This window comes from Babylonia areolata, chromosome 19 (genome assembly GCF_041734735.1).
Source record: "Babylonia areolata isolate BAREFJ2019XMU chromosome 19, ASM4173473v1, whole genome shotgun sequence".
Classification (NCBI taxonomy): Eukaryota; Metazoa; Mollusca; class Gastropoda; order Neogastropoda; family Buccinidae; genus Babylonia; species Babylonia areolata.
In genome coordinates, this window is record NC_134894.1 from 1,287,549 (window position 1) to 1,311,073 (window position 23,525).

Below are 23,525 nucleotides of genomic sequence, written 5' to 3' on the forward strand. Positions count from 1 at the left end.
ATTTCAGCTGTGTATTTTAAAATCATTTTGCCACAGCATGCACACATAAGCAGTACCATATGAATATCAAAATGCATTCTTTTATATGAAAGGAATTGCATGTACATGTACACATCACCATCATAACAAACGTGTACATCCAAGTCAAAGCACGATCATTAGAAAATAGCTGATGAATATCTGATGCATATACTTCCATGAGCAATTTAACTGGGCAAGACCACAGGTGTTAGGTTATCAAAGTTGTGGACGAAACATTCCGAAGTGGAGTAAGGGGAATTGTCCATGGGGCAAACTGTAGGGAATTCACCTTTTTCAGCTGATGTATGGCTTGTGACAAACTTTTTTTTTTTTTTTACTTATTAATACAGAGCTGACACTGAGGATTTTTCTTCAGGTGCACACACTTCTGGGCTGTAATTGTGGTTGGTTTGCTGAATCCTTTCAATACAAGAAAAAAAAATAAAGCATCCATTAATGAAAGTAATGTTAAGAATATTCTTGTTCTGGGAAACTAAAAAAGAAAAAAAAAAGTTTGCTGTTTTTAAGATAACCAGATCTGAAAATTCACGAAGGGAAGCAGAAACAAGCACATGTTCTTGTGCATTTGCAAGAAAAAGACCATGCGTGTGCGTGTGGATTGTGCAGTACAGAAAGACTAGGTATGCGTGTGTTGTGCAGCGCAGAGAGATGAGTTAGTATGTGTTGTGCAGCAGGACAATGTGCATTTCACAATGCAGAAATACTAGGTAATGTGTGTGTTGTGCAGCAGAGAACAATGTGTATTACACAGTGCAGAAAGACTAGATGTGTGTGTTGTGCAGCAGAGAACAATGTGTATTACACGGTGCAGAAAGACCTGACACAGAAGGCCCATGAAGCACACCGCCCACAGCACACCACTCCTGTGTGAAGCATCATCACTGCAGTACTACTTACTGTTCCACCTTCACACACACACACACACACACACATTCACAGACTCTCTCACTCACACACACACATTCACACTCTCTCTCACACACACACACACATGCATATATACACGCACTTGCACACCTTCAAACACATACATACACACTGTCACTCGCACACACACACATTCTTAAACACTCAAACACACACATGCACACACACACAAACACACATTCACTCATGCACACACACACACACAGTGAAATGGCACACATAAAGAGACTAGAGAAAACAGAACTAAGAACAGATTATACTTCAGTGTTGAGAGCAACAGCACACATACAAAAGAACTGCAGTACAATACAGAACCCAAAATAGAACAAGCCGTCACCCACTTCCTCCTCTTCAGCTGGGTTTTTCTGCCTGACTAATGACCCAGAAAATGACCTTTATCAGCAGCACAAGGTCAGGGAACAGGTTGGTGTGTCAGGGTGGATTGATGAGCACTTATGGAAATGCACCGTGCATTGTGTTTGCTTGGAGTCAGTGACATCGTGATCTGCACCGTGCATTGTGTTTGCTTTGAGTCAGTGACATCATGATCTGCACCGTGCATTGTGTTTGCTTGGAGTCAGTGACATCGTGATCTGCACCGTGCATTGTGTTTGCTTGGAGTCAGTGACATCATGATCTGCACCGTGCATTGTGTTTGCTTGGAGTCAGTGACATCTTGATCTGCACCATGCATTGTGTTTGCTTGGAGTCAGTGACATCGTGATCTGCACCGTGCATTGTGTTTGCTTTGAGTCAGTGACATCGTGATCTGCACCGTGCATTGTGTTTGCTTTGAGTCAGTGACATCATGATCTGCACCGTGCATTGTGTTTGCTTTGAGTCAGTGACATCGTGATCTGCACCGTGCATTGTGTTTGCTTGGAGTCAGTGACATCGTGATCTGCACCGTGCATTGTGTTTGCTTGGAGTCAGTGACATCGTGATCTGCACCGTGCATTGTGTTTGCTTGGAGTCAGTGACATCGTGATCTGCACCGTGCATTGTGTTTGCTTGGAGTCAGTGACTTCATGATCTGCACCATGCATTGTGTTTACTTTGAGTCAGTGACATCTTGATCAATGGCCCACTGGGGCTGAACACAAGTTACACCACCACCAGCACCAGCACCAGCACCTGGCTGATCACAGTACTGACCACCAACATGACCACATCAAACAACAGTATTATTATTGTTGCTTATAGTCCAGCCAACCGCACAGGGCCATATCAGGATTGCCCAACTACACAATGTCCAACTGCGTTAAACACAAATTTGCCATGTACATGAAAAAAAAACCAACAAAAAAACAACAACAAAACCCCCCCCCAAAAAAATCAATCACATGAACATAAATCTACAGAACAGTTCACGACACATTATCTGACCATTTAGCTCCTTAGGTGAAATAAGATAAGGCCATGCTGAGGACATCACTCCCAGAAACCCCACACCCAGCTACGCTGACAGCAGTAGTGCAGTACCCACAACACGCCTGATATGACAACCTCCCTGGGGCATGGCTACGCTGACAGCAGTAGTACAGCACCCACACCTGTAACACCTGTGGTGTGGGGCCTGATGTGACAACCTCCCTGGGGCATGGCTACGCTGACAGCAGTAGTACAGCACCCACACCTGTAACACCTGTGGTGTGGGGCCTGATGTGACAACCTCCCTGGGGCATGGCTACGCTGACAGCAGTAGTACAACACCCACACCTGTAACACCTGTGGTGTGGGGCCTGATGTGACAACCTCCCTGGGGCATGGCTACGCTGACAGCAGTAGTACAACACCCACACCTGTAACACCTGTGGTGTGGGGCCTGATGTGACAACCTCCCTGGGGCATGGCTACGCTGACAGCAGTAGTACAACACCCACACCTGTAACACCTGTGGTGTGGGGCCTGATGTGACAACCTCCCTGGGGCATGGCTACGCTGACAGCAGTAGTACAGCACCCACACCTGTAACACCTGTGGTGTGGGGCCTGATGTGACAACCTCCCTGGGGCATGGCTATGCTGACAGCAGTAGTACAGCACCCACACCTGTAACACCTGTGGTGTGGGGCCTGATGTGACAACCTCCCTGGGGCATGGCTACGCTGACAGCAGTAGTACAGCACCCACACCTGTAACACCTGTGGTGTGGGGCCTGATCTGACAACCTCCCTGGGGCATGGCTACGCTGACAGCAGTAGTACAGCACCCACACCTGTAACACCTGTGGTGTGGGGCCTGATGTGACAACCTCCCTGGGGCATGGCTATGCTGACAGCAGTAGTACAGCACCCACACCTGTAACACCTGTGGTGTGGGGCCTGATGTGACAACCTCCCTGGGGCATGGCTACGCTGACAGCAGTAGTACAACACCCACACCTGTAACACCTGTGGTGTGGGGCCTGATGTGACAACCTCCCTGGGGCATGGCTACGCTGACAGCAGTAGTACAACACCCACACCTGTAACACCTGTGGTGTGGGGCCTGATGTGACAACCTCCCTGGGGCATGGCTACGCTGACAGCAGTAGTACAGCACCCACACCTGTAACACCTGTGGTGTGGGGCCTGATGTGACAACCTCCCTGGGGCATGGCTATGCTGACAGCAGTAGTACAGCACCCACACCTGTAACACCTGTGGTGTGGGGCCTGATGTGACAACCTCCCTGGGGCATGGCTACGCTGACAGCAGTAGTACAACACCCACACCTGTAACACCTGTGGTGTGGGGCCTGATGTGACAACCTCCCTGGGGCATGGCTACGCTGACAGCAGTAGTACAGCACCCACACCTGTAACACCTGTGGTGTGGGGCCTGATGTGACAACCTCCCTGGGGCATGGCTATGCTGACAGCAGTAGTACAGCACCCACACCTGTAACACCTGTGGTGTGGGGCCTGATGTGACAACCTCCCTGGGGCATGGCTACGCTGACAGCAGTAGTACAGCACCCACACCTGTAACACCTGTGGTGTGGGGCCTGATGTGACAACCTCCCTGGGGCATGGCTATGCTGACAGCAGTAGTACAGCACCCACACCTGTAACACCTGTGGTGTGGGGCCTGATCTGACAACCTCCCTGGGGCATGGCTACGCTGACAGCAGTAGTACAGCACCCACACCTGTAACACCTGTGGTGTGGGGCCTGATGTGACAACCTCCCTGGGGCATGGCTACGCTGACAGCAGTAGTACAGCACCCACACCTGTAACACCTGTGGTGTGGGGCCTGATGTGACAACCTCCCTGGGGCATGGCTACGCTGACAGCAGTAGTACAGCACCCACACCTGTAACACCTGTGGTGTGGGGCCTGATGTGACAACCTCCCTGGGGCATGGCTATGCTGACAGCAGTAGTACAGCACCCACACCTGTAACACCTGTGGTGTGGGGCCTGATGTGACAACCTCCCTGGGGCATGGCTACGCTGACAGCAGTAGTACAGCACCCACACCTGTAACACCTGTGGTGTGGGGCCTGATATGACAACCTCCCTGGGGCATGGCTACGCTGACAGCAGTAGTACAACACCCACACCTGTAACACCTGTGGTGTGGGGCCTGATGTGACAACCTCCCTGGGGCATGGCTACGCTGACAGCAGTAGTACAGCACCCACACCTGTAACACCTGTGGTGTGGGGCCTGATGTGACAACCTCCCTGGGGCATGGCTATGCTGACAGCAGTAGTACAACACCCACACCTGTAACACCTGTGGTGTGGGGCCTGATGTGACAACCTCCCTGGGGCATGGCTACGCTGACAGCAGGCCCTCATGGATCCACACTCTTTTTCCCACTGTGGTATACATCAACAACAGTAACAGTAACAAATATAAAGGATAACATGCAGTGCAGCAGAATGCTTAAAAAAATGTACAGAAATAAAAAAAGGACCAATAATATCCGTGAGATTTTCATCATGATAAAATGTGTTGTTCAGCTCGTGTGTCCCTACTTTGACAAGCAGTCAGTGCATACAGTCTTGTACAGCAGGCGTCGAGAAAACAGGTGAAAGCAGTAACCATCAGCAATGGCTGTGTGAAAACACTGAGAATCTTCCTCCCCCAACTGTTCCTCTGACTGCACTATTCCCTGTCATAGCGATGACCTCAGAATCCCTACACTCCCTGTCATAACACTGACCTCAGAATCCCTACACTCCCTGTCATAACGCTGACCTCAGAATCCCTACACTCCCTGTCATAACGCTGACCTCAGAATCCCTACACTCCCTGTCATAACGCTGACCTCAGAATCCCTACACTCCCTGTCATAACACTGACATCAGAATCCCTACACTTCCTGTCATAACGCTGACCTCAGAATCCCTACACTCCCTGTCATAACACTGACCTCAGAATCCCTACACTCCCTGTCATAACGCTGACCTCAGAATCCCTACACTCCCTGTCATAACACTGACCTCAGAATCCCTACACTCCCTGTCATAACACTGACCTCAGAATCCCTACACTCCCTGTCATAACGCTGACCTCAGAATCCCTACACTCCCTGTCATAACGCTGACCTCAGAATCCCTACACTCCCTGTCATAACGCTGACCCCAGAATCCCTACACTCCCTGTCATAACGCTGACCTCAGAATCCCTACACTCCCTGTCATAACGCTGATGTCAGCATTCCCGCATTCCCTAACGCTGATGTCAGCATTCCCACATTCCCGATGATAACACTTATGTCAGCATTTCCACATTCCCGATGATAACACTGATGTCAGCATTTCCACATTCCCGATAACACTGATGTCAGCATTCCCACATTCCCTAACACTGATGTCAGCATTCCAACATTTCCAATGATAACACTGATGTCAGTGATGTCAGCATTCCCACATTCCCAATGATAACGCTGATGTCAGCATTCCCACATTCCCAATGATAACACTGATGTCAGCATTCCCACATTCCCTAACACTGATGTCAGCATTCCCACATTTCCAGTGATAACGCTGATGTCAGTGATGTCAGCATTTCCACATTCCCAATAATAACACTGATGTCAGCATTCCCACATTCTCAATTATAACACTGATGTCAGCATTCCCGTGTTCCCGATGATAACCAGCTTTCTTTTTCATCACTCTCTGTGATTCTGTCATGTACAGAAAGATGACCACAGTTAATTTCTTTTCATGATTCTGTTGCACAAACACAAATACAACTTCATCACTCGTCATTCTACCACAATCATTGTCATTTCTAAATTCCATTAATCCACTCAAAATGAGCGTTGCTGTAAACTGTCATCTGGTTTCATTCAAAATAATGACCAGTACTTTATCATGCAGTCTCACTCAAAATAATGACCAGCATTTCATCTCCCCAAAATAATAACAAGTGTTACATCATTTATTCCCACTCCACACTTTGACAGCAATATGTATGTGTTGTGTCCCCCTAACATCCACACCTCAACAACAGTATGTGTTGTGTCCCCCCAACATCCACACCTCAACAACAGTATGTGTTGTGTCCCCCCAACATCCACACCTCAACAACAGTATGTGTTGTGTCCCCCCAACATCCACACCTCAACAACAGTATGTGTTGTGTCCCCCCAACATCCACACCTCAACAACAGTATGTGTTGTGTCCCCCATGGCCAGTGTGGCCACTGACCCCTTCCCCAGCAGTCCACCCATGGCCAGTGTGGCCACTGACCCCTTCCCCAACAGTCCACCCATGGCCAGTGTGGCCACTGACCCCTTCCCCAACAGTCCACCCATGGCCAGTGTGGCCACTGACCCCTTCCCCAACAGTCCACCCATGGCCAGTGTGGCCACTGACCCCTTCCCCAGCAGTCCACCCATGGCCAGTGTGGCCACTGACCCCTTCCCCAACAGTCCACCCATGGCCAGTGTGGCCACTGACCCCTTCCCCAACAGTCCACCCATGGCCAGTGTGGCCACTGACCCCTTCCCCAACAGTCCACCCATGGCCAGTGTGGCCACTGACCCCTTCCCCAGCAGTCCATCCATGGCCAGTGTGGCCACTGACCCCTTCCCCAACAGTCCACCCATGGCCAGTGTGGCCACTGACCCCTTCCCCAGCAGTCCACCCATGGCCAGTGTGGCCACTGACCCTACAATGACATCACAACTGAAGTGACTGTCAATGTCTCTAATTATTTTCCTTTTTTCCCTTTTTTTTCTATCAGGCACTAATGGAACCACATCTTCATGATACACAAGGTCAAGGTCAATTTGTCAAATTCAATGCACAGTTGACAAGAATAAAATGGACATGAAATATTGCATGACATGTTTCAAACATTCCATATATCTACACACATTTTATATGTATACTTCTTCTTTCCTTTTATTTTCTACATGTGTCAATGTTTAATGTTTCTCAGTGGAACCACATTCTAACAGAGTACCCACCTTTCTCTCCACAGAATATGTAGAATTTCCACGTTTAACATTGTCACTTAGGTCTGCATGTTCTAGCAAAAAAAAAAGAGTTATGCATAAAAAACAATTTCATCAAAAATATAATCTATTATCACATGTTGACCATGTCCAGAGTTCCTGATTAAATTTGAGTCTTCATCCAGTGATGACCTCTTTCTGACCTTCAAGGTGCCCCTCATCCAGTGATGACCTCTTTCTGACCTTCAAGGTGCCCCTCATCCAGTGATGACCTCTTTCTGACCTTCAAGGTGCCCCTCATCCAGTGATGACCTCTTTCTGACCTTCAAGGTGCCCCTCATCCAGTGATGACCTCTTTCTGACCTTCAAGGTGCCCCTCATCCAGTGATGACCTCTTTCTGACCTTCAAGGTGCCCCTCATTCAGTGATGACCTCTTTCTGACCTTCAAGGTGCCCCTCATCCAGTGATGACCTCTTTCTGACCTTCAAGGTGCCCCTCATCCAGTGATGACCTCTTTCTGACCTTCAAGGTGCCCCACAACTGTGAAGAGGTGCAGAACCACAGCAGGTCAAAATGCTCCATTCAATCTTTTTCACAATCACAATGGAACACTTCTCATTGTGCATAACACCCACCTTTGTTAAAACGCTCTTTGTGACCCTGATATTTTGGCATGCCTTAATCTGAAATGGTGTTAATTTCATTTCCCTGATCCCAAAATCAAGTTTTAATGACTTTTTCCAGTCTTCTAACGATGCAAACTGTAGTCCCCATTTGACAGCACCAGACTCCAGCACAGTATCTGCCAGCTCTCTGGTGCACCAGCACCGAGCAGTGAAGGTCCTGTTCCTCAACACGTGACCCTCTGGTGCACCAGCACGTGACCCTCTGGTGCACCAGCACCGAGCAGTGAAGGACCTGTTCCTCAACACGTGACCCTCTGGTGCACCAGCACCGAGCAGTGAAGGACCTGTTCCTCAACACGTGACCCTCTGGTGCACCAGCACCGAGCAGTGAAGGTCCTGACCTGTTCCTCAACACGTGACCCTCTGGTGCACCAGCACCGAGCAGTGAAGGTCCTGACCTGTTCCTCAACACGTGACCCCTCTATTGCACACAGCAACAAACTGTCTTCACTGGAAGCACTTGTTGACACTTTGAGAGTGACCACGAGGGAGGGAAAGAGAGACAGACAGACAGAGAGAGAGGGAGAGAGGGAGAGTGTGTGTATGATGGTGTGTGATGTGTGTGTGATGGTGTGTGGTGTATAATGGTCTGTATGATGGTGTGTGTGATGGTGTGTGATGGTGTGTGATGTGTGTGATGGTGTGTGGTGTGTGATGGTGGGTTGGTGTGTGATGGTGGGTGGTGTGTGATGGTGTGTGATGGTGTGTGTGGTGTGTGATGGTGTGTGGTGTGTGATGGTGTGTTGGTGTGTGATGGTGTGTGTGGTGTGTGATGGTGTGTGGTGTGTGATGGTGGGTTGGTGTGTGATGGTGGGTGGTGTGTGATGGTGTGTGGTGTGTGATGGTGGGTTGGTGTGTGGTGGTGGGTGGTGTGTGATGTGTGTGGTGTGTGATGGTGTGTGGTGTGTGATGGTGTGTGTGATGATGTGTGTGATGGTGTGTGGTGTATAATGGTGTGTATGATGGTGTGTGTGATGGTGTGTGATGTGTGTGTGATGGTGTGTGATGTGTGATGGTGTGTGATGTGTGTCATGGCGTGTGGCGTATGATGGTGTGCATGATGGTGTGTGGTGTGTGTGATGGTGTGTGGTGTGTGATGGTGGGTTGGTGTGTGATGGTGGGTGGTGTGTGGTGTGTGTGATGGTGTGTGGTGTGTGATGGTGGGTTGGTGTGTGATGGTGGGTGGTGTGTGATGGTGTGTGGTGTGTGTGGTGTGTGATGGTGTGTGGTGTGTGATGGTGTGTGTGATGGTGTGTGATGGTGTGTGATGTGTGATGGTGTGTGGTGTGTGATGGTGTGTGGTGTGTGATGGTGTGTGATGGTGTGTGGTGTGTGATGGTGTGTGGTGTGTGATGGTGTGTGGTGTGTGATGGTGTGTGATGGTGTATGGTGTGTGGTTTGTGTGGTGTGTGATGGGTGTGGTGTACGATGGTGTGTGGTGTGTGATGGTGTGTGTGTGGTGTGTGGTGTTTGGTGTGTGATGGTGTGTGGTGTGTGTGTGGTGTGTGGTGTGTGATGGTGTGTGGTGTGTGATGGTGTGTGTGTGGTGTGTGGTGTTTGGTGTGTGATGGTGTGTGGTGTGTGATGGTGTGTGGTGTGTGTGTGGTGTGTGATGGTGTGTGGTGTGTGGTGTGTGATGGTGTGTGGTGTGTGGTGTTTGGTGTGTGATGGTGTGTGGTGTGTGATGGTGGTGTGTGGTGTGTGATGGTGTGTGGTGTGTGATGGTGTGTGTGTGGTGTGTGGTGTGTGATGGTGTGTGGTGTGTGGTGTGTGATGGTGTGTGGTGTGTGGTGTTTGGTGTGTGATGGTGTGTGATGGTGTGTGGTGTGTGGTGTGTGATGGTGTGTGTGTGGTGTGTGATGGTGGGTGTATGGTGTGTGGTGTGTGGTGTGTGATGGTGTGTGGTGTGTGATGGTGTGTGTGTGGTGTGTGGTGTTTGGTGTGTGATGGTGTGTGGTGTGTGGTCACAGAGGCAGCAGCCTGAAGTGTTGCAGTGCGTGCTGTGTGCAGGAAGAGGACGTCAGCTGGGAGCCTGGCTCTGCCCCTGTGGCTGTCAGACACTGCTCCGTGCCTCGGTTCTGTAACACCTGTACGCCACCCTGTAACACACACACCCTGTGTCACACCCTGTAACACACACACCCTGTGTCACACCATGTAACACACACACCCTGTGTCACACACCTTGTAACACACACATCCTGTGTCACACCCTGTAACACACACACCCTGTGTCACACACCTTGTAACACACACACCCTGTGTCACACACCTTGTAACACACACACCATGTAACACACACACCCTGTGTCACACACCTTGTAACACACACACCATGTAACACACACACCATGTAACACACACACCCTGTGTCACACACCATGTAACACACACACCATGTAACACACACACCCTGTGTCACACACCTTGTAACACACACACCCTGTGTCACACACCTTGTAACACACACACCCTGTGTCACACACCTTGTAACACACACACCCTGTGTCACACACCTTGTAACACACACACCCTGTGTCACACACCTTGTAACACACACACCCTGTGTCACACACCTTGTAACACACACACCCTGTGTCACACACCATGTAACACACACACCCTGTGTCACACACCTTGTAACACACACACCATGTAACACACACACCCTGTGTCACACACCTTGTAACACACACACCTTGTAACACACACACCCTGTGTCACACACCATGTAACACACACACCATGTAACACACACACCCTGTGTCACACACCATGTAACACACACACCATGTAACACACACACCCTGTGTCACACACCATGTAACACACACACCATGTGTCACACACACCCTGTGTCACACACCATGTAACACACACACCATGTAACACACACACCCTGTGTCACACACCTTGTAACACACACACCATGTAACACACACACCCTGTGTCACACACCTTGTAACACACACACCCTGTGAGACACACTGTGTCAAACACATCCTTTAATACACAGCACATCACACACACCATGTAACACACACTGAGTCATACACACCCTTTAATACACAGCACATCACACACATCCTGTAATACACACTGTGTCAAACACACTCTTTAATACACAGCACATCAAACACACCCTGTTACATACACTGTGTCAAACACACCCTTTAATACATAGCACATCACACACACCCTGTAACACACACAGTCATACACACCCTGAGTCATACACACACCTGAGCTCCTGAGGTCTGTAGGAAATCCATCCATCCATACACAACAGTAAGCGTGCTGTGTGTCTGATTATTCAAAGTGTACATGAGATAATGAAAGACTAGCAGCTGATGACACATCTCTGTGAGTACTGTGCTACACTGCAGACCTGCAGAGAAGAGAATGGCACCTTCATACAGTAGGCCTCCTTCGGTCATGGCTGACCATGGATAGAGTATATCTGACCTAATGTCTAATTGGGCTGTCTGCTTGGACCAAGCAGTGTCGCCTGTGACTGTAGAGACCGATGCGAGAGAGACAGTCTCTGTCGCAGTGATCACATACACATCATTATAAATAAATAGACACACATATCTGAAACAGGAGCAATGTCTTCACAGAACTATAGTCGGTACAGACACAGCAGACAGAGGCACAATGCTTTCCTGCAACCACTGTCCACGCAGACAGACAGACAGACAGTCAAGTGAAAGGAGACGGCCTCACCATGGTGACGAAGAACCAGCTCTGTGATGTGTCATCGTTGCAGTGCATGATGCGAGCGAAGGGTCCTGTGGCTGTTCCCACATCCAGACACAGCAGATTGGCCAGCCGCAAATCATCCTTCGTCGTTTGGTACCACACCTACACACAGTGTACACACCTGTCTGTGTACTACACACCACACCTACACACAGTGTACACACCTGTCTGTGTACTACACACCACACCTACACACAGTGTACACACCTGTCTGTGTACTACACACCACACCTACACACATTGTACACACCTGTTTGTGTACTACACACCACACCTACACACAGTGTACACACCTGTCTGTGTACTACACACCACACCTACACAGTGTACACACCTGTCTGTGTACTACACACCACACCTACACACAGTGTACAAATGTCTGTGTACTACACACCACACCTACACACAGTGTACACATATCTGTGTACTACACACCACACACACACTGTACACACCACATCTACACACAGTGTACACACCTGTCTGTGTACTACACACCACACCTACACACAGTGTACACACCTGTCTGTGTACTACACACCACACCTACACACAGTGTACACACCTGTCTGTGTACTACACACCACACCTACACACTGTACACACCTGTCTGTGTACTACACACCACACCTACACAGTGTACACACCTGTCTGTGTACTACACACCACACCTACACACAGTGTACACATGTCTGTGTACTACACACTACACCTACACACAGTGTACACACCTGTCTGTGTACTACACACCACACCTACACACAGTGTACACATGTCTGTGTACTACACACTACACCTACACACAGTGTACACACCTGTCTGTGTACTACACACCACACCTACACACAGTGTACAAACCTGTCTGTGTACTACACACCACACCTACACAGTGTACACACCTGTCTGTGTACTACACACCACACCTACACACAGTGTACACACCTGTCTGTGTACTACACACCACACCTACACACAGTGTACACACATGTCTGTGTACTACACACCACACCTACACACAGTGTACACATGTCTGTGTACTACACACACACCTACACACAGTGTACACACCTGTCTGTGTACTACACATCACACCTACACACAGTGTACACACCTGTCTGTGTACTACACACCACACCTACACACAGTGTACACACCTGTCTGTGTACTACACACCACACCTACACACAGTGTACACACCTGTCTGTGTACTACACACTACACCTACACACAGTGTACACACCTGTCTGTGTACTACACACCACACCTACACACAGTGTACACACCTGTCTGTGTACTACACACCACACCTACACACAGTGTACACAAGTCTGTGTACTACACACCACACCTACACACAGTGTATACACCTGTCTGTGTACTACACACCACACCTACACACAGTGTACACACATGTCTGTGTACTACACACCACACCTACACACAGTGTACACACCTGTCTGTGTACTACACACCACACCTACACACAGTGTACACACCTGTCTGTGTACTACACACCACACCTACATACAGTGTACACACCTGTCTGTGTACTACACACCACACCTACACACAGTGTACACACCTGTCTGTGTACTACACACCACACCTACACAGTGTACACACCTGTCTGTGTACTACACACCACACCTACATACAGTGTACACACCTGTCTGTGTACTACACACCACACCTACACACAGTGTACACACCTGTCTGTGTACTACACACCACACCTACACAGTGTACACACCTGTCTGTGTACTACACACCACACCTACACACAGTGTACACCTGGCTGTGTACTACACACCACACCTACACACAGTGTACACATGCCTGTGTACTACACACCACACCTACACACAGTGTACATACCTGTCTGTGTACTTCACACCACACCTACACACAGTGTACACACCTGTCTGTGTACTACACACCACACCTACACACAGTGTACACACCTGTCTGTGTACTACACACCACACCTACACAGTGTACACACCTGTCTGTGTACTACACACCACACCTACACACAGTGTACACACCTGTCTGTGTACTACACACCACACCTACACACAGTGTACACACCTGTCTGTGTACTACACACCACACCTACACAGTGTACACACCTGTCTGTGTACTACACACCACACCTACACACAGTGTACACACCTGTCTGTGTACTACACACCACACCTACACACAGTGTACACACCTGTCTGTGTACTACACACCACACCTACACACAGTGTACACATGTCTGTGTACTACACACCACACCTACACACAGTGTACACATGTCTGTGTACTACACACCACACCTAGACACAGTGTACACATATCTGTGTACTACACACCACACACACACACACACACACTGTACACACCACATCTATACACATTGTCCACACAACTACATACATTGTACACACCTGTCTATGTTCTACACACCACACCTACACACACTGTACACACAACTATGCACAATATACACACCTGTCTGTGTACTACACACCAAACCTCCACACAGTGTACACATGTCCGTATACTACACACCACACCTACATACAGTGTACACACCTGTCCATGTACTACATATCACACCTACACAAATTGTACACATCTGTCTGTGTACTACACCTACACACATTGTATACAGCTTTCTGAGTACTGCACTCACACACATTGTACACACGTCTGTTTACTACACCTACACACATTGTACACATGTGTCTGTGAACTACACCTACACACACTGTACACACATGTCTGTTTACTACACCTACACACATTGTACACATGTGTCTGTGAACTACACCTACACACACTGTACACATGTGCCTGTGTACTACACACCACACTTGCACACATTGTACACATGTGTCTGTGCACTACAGACCACACCTACACACATTGTACACACCTGTCTGTGTACTACACATCACACCTACACTGTACACTTGTGTCTGTGTACTACAAACCACACCTACAAACATTGTATACACATGTCTGTGTACTACACACCACACTTACACACATTGTACACATGTGTCTGTGTACTACACACCACACCTACACATATTGTACACACCTGTCTGTGTACTACACACCACACCTACACACATAGTACACACCTGTCGGTGTACCACACACCACACCTACACACATTGTACACACCTGTATGTGTACTACACACCTACACACATTATATACCTGTCTTTGTACTGCACACCACACCTAAACACAGTGTGCATACCTGTCTGTGTACTACACATCATACCTACACAGTATACATACCTGTCTGTGTACCATACACCACACCTAGACACATTGTACACACATGTCTGTGTACTACACACCAACACACATTATACACTTGTCTATGTACTACACACCACACCTACATACACTGTACACACCTGTCTGTGTACTACACACCACACCTACACACAATGTACACACATGTCTGTGTACTAAACACCTACACACATTATACACTTGTCTGTGTACTACACAACACACCCACACACAGTGTACACACCTGTCTTTATTACATACCACACCTACACAAATTGTACACACCTGTCTGTGTACTACACACCACACCTATACACATTGTACACACCTGTCTGTGTACTACACACTTACACACATTGTACACACCTGTCTGTGAAGTACACACTACATGTACACACATGTGAAGTACACACTACATGTACACACATTGTACACACCTGTCTGTGCACTACACACCACACCTACACACACTGTATATACATGTCTGTGTACTACACACCCACACACATTGTAGACATGTGTCTGTGTACTACACCTAAACATACTGTACACACGTGCCTGTGTTCTACACACCACATCTACACACATTGTATACACATCTCTGTGTGTTACAACCACACCAACACATTATGCATACACATCTTTGTGTACTACCCACCACGTCTACACACTATGTACACACATCTATGTGTGGTACATACCATGTACACACATCTTTGTACTATACACCATGTACACATACATCAATGCACACACATCTCTGTGCACTACACACTATGTACACACACCATGTACACATACATCAATGCACACACATCTCTGTGCACTACACACCATGTACACATACATCAATGCACACACATCTCTGTGCACTACACATTATGTACACACACCATGTACACATACATCAATGCACACACATCTCTGTGCACTACACACCATGTACACACACATCAATGCACATACATCTCTGTGCACTACACACTATGTACACACACCATGTACACACACATCAATGCACACACATCTCTGTGCACTACACACTATGTACACACACCATGTACACACACATCAATGCACACACATCTCTGTGCACTACACACTATGTACACACACCATGTACACACACATCAATGCACAAACATCTCTGTGCACTACACACTATGTACACACACCATGTACACACACATCAATGCACAAACATCTCTGTGCACTACACACCAGAATCAGAAACAGAATAACTTTATTCTCTCAGAAGAGAAATGAAATGTGCTGAAGTCTGTGACGCAGACAGATAACAAAAAGAAAGTCGAATTTGACGTTAAATAACATGATCAAAACAAGAAAACAACACAAAATAGAAATCCAATAAAACAATAAAATGTCACCTTACCGCTGTTTAACACACAAAGACACAGACATGCACACACACACACAAGCACATCACACCAAAGGTCAAACAGTAAAATATCACACACACCAAAGGTCAAGCAGTAAAACATCACACCAAAGGTCAAACAGTAAAATATCACACCAAAGGTCAAACAGTAAAACATCACACCAAAGGTCAAACAGTAAAATATCACACCAAAGGTCAAACAAAAGGTCAAGCAGTAAAACATCACACCAAAGGTCAAACAGTAAAATATCACACCAAAGGTCAAACAGTAAAACATCACACCAAAGGTCAAGCAGTAAAACATCACACCAAAGGTCAAACAAAAGGTCAAGCAGTAAAACATCACACCAAAGGTCAAACAAAAGGTCAAGCAGTAAAACATCACACCAAAGGTCAAACAGTAAAACATCACACCAAAGGTCAAACAAAAGGTCAAGCAGTAAAACATCACACCAAAGGTCAAACAGCAAGGCAGAAAAACATCAAACTACAACAGCAACACTAACATTTTTCCAGTAAACTAACAAACCATTTCAACTTCAATTCAAAATCAGTGTAATAGTCACCAATTCCACAGTAAAGTTAACATCTTTTCGGTATACACAGCTTCTGAAAATAAAAGATTTCCATCTCCCCTACTCCCACTCACTCCAGCTGTCCCTTCCCCCCCCCCCCCCAACCCCCACCTCACCGCCCCTTCCTCACTCACACCTCTACACACCATGACACACCTCTACACACCTCTACACACCATGACACACCTCTACACACCATGACACACCTCTACACACCATGACACACCTCTACACACCATGACACCATGGCACACCTGTACACACCATGACACACCTCTACACACCATGGCACACCTCTACACATCATAGCACACCTCTACACACCATGACACACCTCTACACACCATGACACACGTCTACACACTATGGCACACGTCTACACACCATGACACACGTCTACACACCATGACACAACTCTACACATCATAGCACACCTCTACACACCATGACACACCTCTACACACCATGACACACCTCTACACACCATGACACACCTCTACACACCACTACACACCTCCACACATCATGACACACCTCCACACACCATGGCACACCTGTACACAGCATGACACACCTCCACACACCATGGCACACCTGTACACACCATGGCACACCTGTACACAGCATGACACACCATGGCACACCATGACACACCTCTACACACCATGGCACACCTCTACACACCATGAAACACCTCTACACACCATGACACACCTCTACACACCATGGCACACCTCTACACACCATGACACACCTCTACACACTATGGCACACCTGTACACACCATGACACACCTCTACACACCATGGCACACCTCTACACACCATGACACACCTCCACACACCATGGCACACCTGTACACACCATGGCACACCTGTACACACCATGGCACACCTGTACACAGCATGACACACCATGGCACACCTGTACACACCATGACACACCTCCACACACCATGGCACACCTGTACACAGCATGACACACCATGGCACACCTGTACACACCATGACACACCTGTACACACCTCTACACATCATGACACACCTTTACACACCCAGACACACTTATACACACCATGGTACACTTTTACACACCATGACACACTCATACGCACACTGGCACACCTTTACACACCATGACACACTTACACACAGATGGCACACCTTTACACACCATCACACACACACACACACACACACACACACACACTGGCACACCTTTACACACCATGACACACTTACACACAATGGTACACCTTTACACACCATGACACACTTACACACAATGGCACACCTTTACACACCATGACACACTTACACACAATGGCACACCTTCACACACCATGACACACTTACACACAGATGACACACCTTTACACATCATGACACACTTATCAGCACCATGACACACCTTTAGACACTTATTCATAGAATGACACACAGACAAACTTATATGCATCATGAAACATCTTCACACAACATGACACACTTATACACACCTTGACACACTGTGACATACTTATACCTACCATGACTCACTTATACACACTATGACACACCTTTACACACTGTGACACACACCTGTACACACATGGACGTACTTATACGAACCATGACACATCTTTACACACATAGACACACTTATACATACTGTGATACACCTTTACACACCATGGCACACATATACATACCATGACACACTTACACCCATCATAACACACCTTTACACACAATGACACACTTAATGCACCATGACACACCTTTACACACCATGACACACTTATAAACACACCATGACACACACTTATGCACACCATGACACATCTTTACACACTTAAACACACCATAATGCACCTTTACACACCATGACACACTTATACGCACCATGACACACCATGACACAACTAGACACAGTTACACACACCATGACACATCTGGACACAATTATACACACCAAGACACAGTTATACGCATTATGACACAGTTATACGCACCATGGCACACATTTACACAGTTATATGCACCATGACACACTTATACACACCATGACATACCTTTATACACCATATGACCTATGACACACCTTTACACACCCAGACACACCATGATACACCAACACGCAGGCACACAACACACACACACACTCATCAAAATAGGGTACAATCAATTGTTCAACAACTGAAGTGATAACAGAAATACCGTTTTTGGTTCAAAGAGTTTTAAATCAATGAGACCTGTAGCATCTTCCAGAAAGTAAAAGTTGAAAGTATTTGCAGAATCCATGGTTAACGTCATTTGAGATCACTTTTGCTTTCTGCGTAACTAGCTGTTTGAGGAGCACAGTTAGTCTGACCTGTCTCGCTCCTGTTATCTGGCTGCCGACATTCTTTATCCTGTAAACACCACATAAACCCACTGCAATTGAGTCTACCTGTCACACACTGTAATGTCAGGTTTACATGTCACACACTGTAAGGTCTACCTGTCACACACTGTAATGTCAGGTTTACATGTCACACACTGTAATGTAAGGTCTACCTGTCACACACTGTAATGTCAGGTTTACATGTCACACACTGTAAGGTAAGTTCTACCTGTCACACACTGTAATGTCAGGTTTACATGTCACACACTGTAATGTAAGGTCTACCTGTCACACACTGTAATGTCAGGTTTACATATCACACACTGTAATGTAAGTTCTACCTGTCACACACTGTAATGTCAGGTTTACATGTCACACACTGTGATGTAAGTTCTACCTGTCACACACTGTAATGTCAGGTTTACATGTCACACACTGTAATGTCAGGTCTACCTGTTACATACTGTAATGTCAGGTCTACCTGTCACACAATATAAGGTCTACCTGTCACACACTGTAATGTCAGATTTACCTGTCACACACTCTAAGGTCTACCTGTCACACACTGTAATGTAAGGTCTACCTGTCACACACTGTAATGTCAGGTCTACCTGTCACACACTGTAAGGTCTACCGGTCACACACTGTAATGTCAGGTCTACCTGTCACACACTGTAATGTAAGGTCTACCTGTCACACACTGTAATGTCAGGTCTACCTGTCATACACTGTAAGGTCTACCTGTCACACACTGTAATGTCAGGTCTACCGGTCACACACTGTAAGGTCTACCTGTCACACACTGTAATGTAAAGTCTACCTGTCACACACTGTAAAGTCTACCTGTCACTGTAATGTAAGGTCTACCTGTCACACAACGTAATGTCAGGTCCACACGTCACATACTGTAAGGTAAGGTCTACCTTTCACGCACTGTAATGTCAGGTCTACATGTCACATTCTGTAAGGTAAGGTCTACCTGTCACACAATGTAAGGTAACGTCTACCTGTCACATACTGTAATGTCAGGTCTACCTGTCACATACTGTAATGTCAGGTCTACCAGTCACACACTGTAAGGTAAGGTCTACCTGTCACACACTGTAAGGTAAGGTCTACCTGTCACACACTGTAAGGTAAGGTCTACCTGTCACATACTGTAATGTCAGGTCTACCGGTCACACACTGTAAGGTAAGGTCTACCTGTCACACACTGTAAGGTAAGGTCTACCTGTTACACACTGTAATGTAAGGTCTACCTGTCACATACTCTAAGGTCTACTGTCTACCTGTCAGACACTGTAAGGTCTACCTGTCAGACACTGTAAGGTCTACTGTCTACCTGTCACACACTGTAATGTAAGGTCTACCTGTCACACACTGTAATGTCAGGTCTACCTGTCACACACTGTAAGGTAAGGTCTACCTGTCACACAATGTAATGTAAGGTCTACCTGTCACACACTGTAATGTCAGGTCTACCTGTCACACACTATAAGTTTTACCAGTCACACACTGTAATGTAAGGTCTACCTGTCACACACTATAAAGTCTACCTGTCACACACTGTAAGGTCTACTGTCTACCTGTCAGATACTGTAAGGTCTACCTGTCACACACTGTAATGTAAGGTCTACCTGTCACACACTGTAAGGTAAGGTCTACCTGTCACACACTATAAGTTCTACCAGTCACACACTGTAAGGTCTACTGTCTACCTGTCACACACTACCTGTTACACACTGTAATGTAAGGTCTACCTGTCACACACTGTAATGTAAGGTCTACCTGTCACACACTGTAAGGTCTACCTGTCACACACAGGAGGTCCTCCACCTGCCTCGCGCTGGGACACCTCGGGAGGCGACGCTCGTATCCCTTTCCCCCCGGTCCCCTTCATGACCGTTTTATCGGGACGAGCGTCCCCTCCGCGATCTGCGTCTGCAGACGCATCGCCGCGGTCCCTATCGGGAGAAATCATGAGCTCCGGGCCTGGGAGAGTCTCTTGCCGAGTATCTCTCCCAGCATCATGATCCCTGCCTTCGTAGGATGGCATACGAGGCATGGTACCGCGCGTAAGCACCCAGCGAACAATTCGATCCCCAACAGAGAAAGGAAAGACAGGATCAACTCAGAGGTAGAAAAATACGAAGGAATCGAGGGGGCCGAGTCGAAACGAGTACACAGAATGTAAGAACAATATACAGGCAAGCCGCATACAACAAAATAAGGCCAAATGAAAACGCTTAATAGCCAAAAAAAGCGTTAGACGAGACAGAGCGAAAACCTGACAAGATGGCGTGGAGAGCCTTGGCCAAAGGAATGATTCAGCGCTTATAGCTGTTAGAGGCGTTTGATTGGCTAAGAGCGGGCCAGACTAAGAGGGGCGTCTTTTCACTGTTAGCCGCGCGAAATTTGGCCAAACAGAGCAAACCATAGGCCTAGTTTGCATCAGTTTGACATGGTACAGTATATGACACCAAATGTAAGGTTTATATAAGGTCTACCTGTCACACACTGTAAGGTCTACCTGTTACACACTGTAAGGTCTACCTGTCACACACTGTGAGGTTTATATAAGGTCTACCTGTCACACACTGTAAGGTTTACGTAAGGTCTACCTGTCACACACTGTAAGTTCTACCTGTCACACACTGTAAGGTCTACCTGTCACACACTGTAAGGTTTACATAAGTTCTACCTGTCACACACTGTAAGTTCTACCTGTCACACACTGTAAGGTTTACGTAAGGTCTACCTGTCACACACTGTAAGTTCTACCTGTCACACACTGTAAGTTCTACCTGTCACACACTGTAAGTTCTACCTGTCACACACTGTAAGTTGTACCTGTCACACACTGTAATGTAAAATGTACCTGTTCCATGGTGTCCTCCCCACTCTGGCAGACGGCCAACGTCAGCAGTGACCGCTTGTCGTAAATACTGCGCTCTGACTGCACGCACAGGCCCGAACCCAGGTGCTTCAGCTGAAAAAGGCCAACACACCCTTCTGTGAACTGAAGTCAGTATGACTGGTATAGTGTGGGGGTGACTGACTGAGTGACTGACAACATAACTTGTGACGGTTATTCACTGCTAGTCTGTCTTCACTGTCTTTTGTCTCGTCTTGTACTGAGATGAGCTGGTTGGGTAACTGTTCTCGTCTTGTACTGAGATGAGCTGGTTGGATAACTGTTCTCGTCTTGTACTGAGATGAGCTGGTTGGATAACTGTTCTCGTCTTGTACTGAGATGAGCTGGTTGGATAACTGTTCTCATCTTGTACTGAGATGAGCTGGTTGGATAACTGTTCTCGTCTTGTACTGAGATGAGCTGGTTGGATAACTGTTGTTTTGTGCTGAGATGAGCTGGTTGGATAACTGTTCTCGTCTTGTACTGAGATGAACTGGTTGGATAACTGTTCTCGTCTTGTACTGAGATGAACTGGTTGGATAACTGTTCTCATCTTGTACTGAGATGAGCTGGTTGGATAACTGTTCTCGTCTTGTACTGAGATGAGCTGGTTGGATAACTGTTGTTGTCTTGTACTGAGATGAACTGGTTGGATAACTGTTGTTGTTTTGTGCTGAGATGAGCTGGTTGGATAACTGTTGTTGTCTTGTACCGAGATGAACTGGTTGGATAACTGTTCGTCTTGTACTGAGATGAGCTGGTTGGATAACTGTTGTTGTCTTGTACTGAGATGAGCTGGTTGGATAACTGTTGTTGTCTTGTGCTGAGATGAGCTGGTTGGATAACTGTTGTCTTGTGCTGAGATGAGCTGGTTGGATAACTGTTCTCGTCTTGTACTGAGATGAGCTGGTTGGATAACTGTTCTCGTCTTGTACTGAGATGAGCTGGTTGGATAACTGTTCTCGTCTTGTACTGAGATGAGCTGGTTGGATAACTGTTCGTCTTGTACTGAGATGAGCTGGTTGGATAACTGTTCGTCTTGTACTGAGATGAGCTGGTTGGATAACTGTTCGTCTTGTGCTGAGATGAGCTGGTTGGATAACTGTTCGTCTTGTACTGAGATGAGCTGGTTGGATAACTGTTCGTCTTGTACTGAG

The 23,525-nt window shown here is 47.2% G+C and overlaps 2 protein-coding genes across 2 annotated transcripts in view; both read right to left on the reverse strand.

Moving 5' to 3' along the window:
• Window positions 1–3,141: 3,141 nt before the first annotated feature.
• Window positions 3,142–7,116, reverse strand: LOC143293366 (uncharacterized). The gene is made up of 2 exons (XM_076604171.1): window positions 3,519–7,116; window positions 3,142–3,435 (listed from the first exon to the last, which is right to left on the reverse strand). The coding sequence occupies exon 1, from the start codon at window positions 7,059–7,061 to the stop codon at window positions 6,531–6,533; it is 531 nt and encodes a 176-aa protein (XP_076460286.1). The 5' UTR covers window positions 7,062–7,116; the 3' UTR covers window positions 3,142–3,435; window positions 3,519–6,530.
• Window positions 7,117–9,051: 1,935 nt separating this feature from the next.
• LOC143293365 (polypeptide N-acetylgalactosaminyltransferase 11-like) overlaps window positions 9,052–23,525 on the reverse strand; it is a 37,666-nt gene continuing 23,192 nt past the window's right edge. The window contains exons 11-14 of the mRNA XM_076604170.1: window positions 22,333–22,443; window positions 11,784–11,921; window positions 9,995–10,156; window positions 9,052–9,862 (exon numbers count right to left, since the gene is read on the reverse strand). Of these exons, the coding sequence (XP_076460285.1) occupies window positions 10,022–10,156; window positions 11,784–11,921; window positions 22,333–22,443 (384 nt within the window). The 3' untranslated portion in view covers window positions 9,052–9,862; window positions 9,995–10,021. The remainder of the gene's footprint in view (window positions 9,863–9,994; window positions 10,157–11,783; window positions 11,922–22,332; window positions 22,444–23,525) is intronic.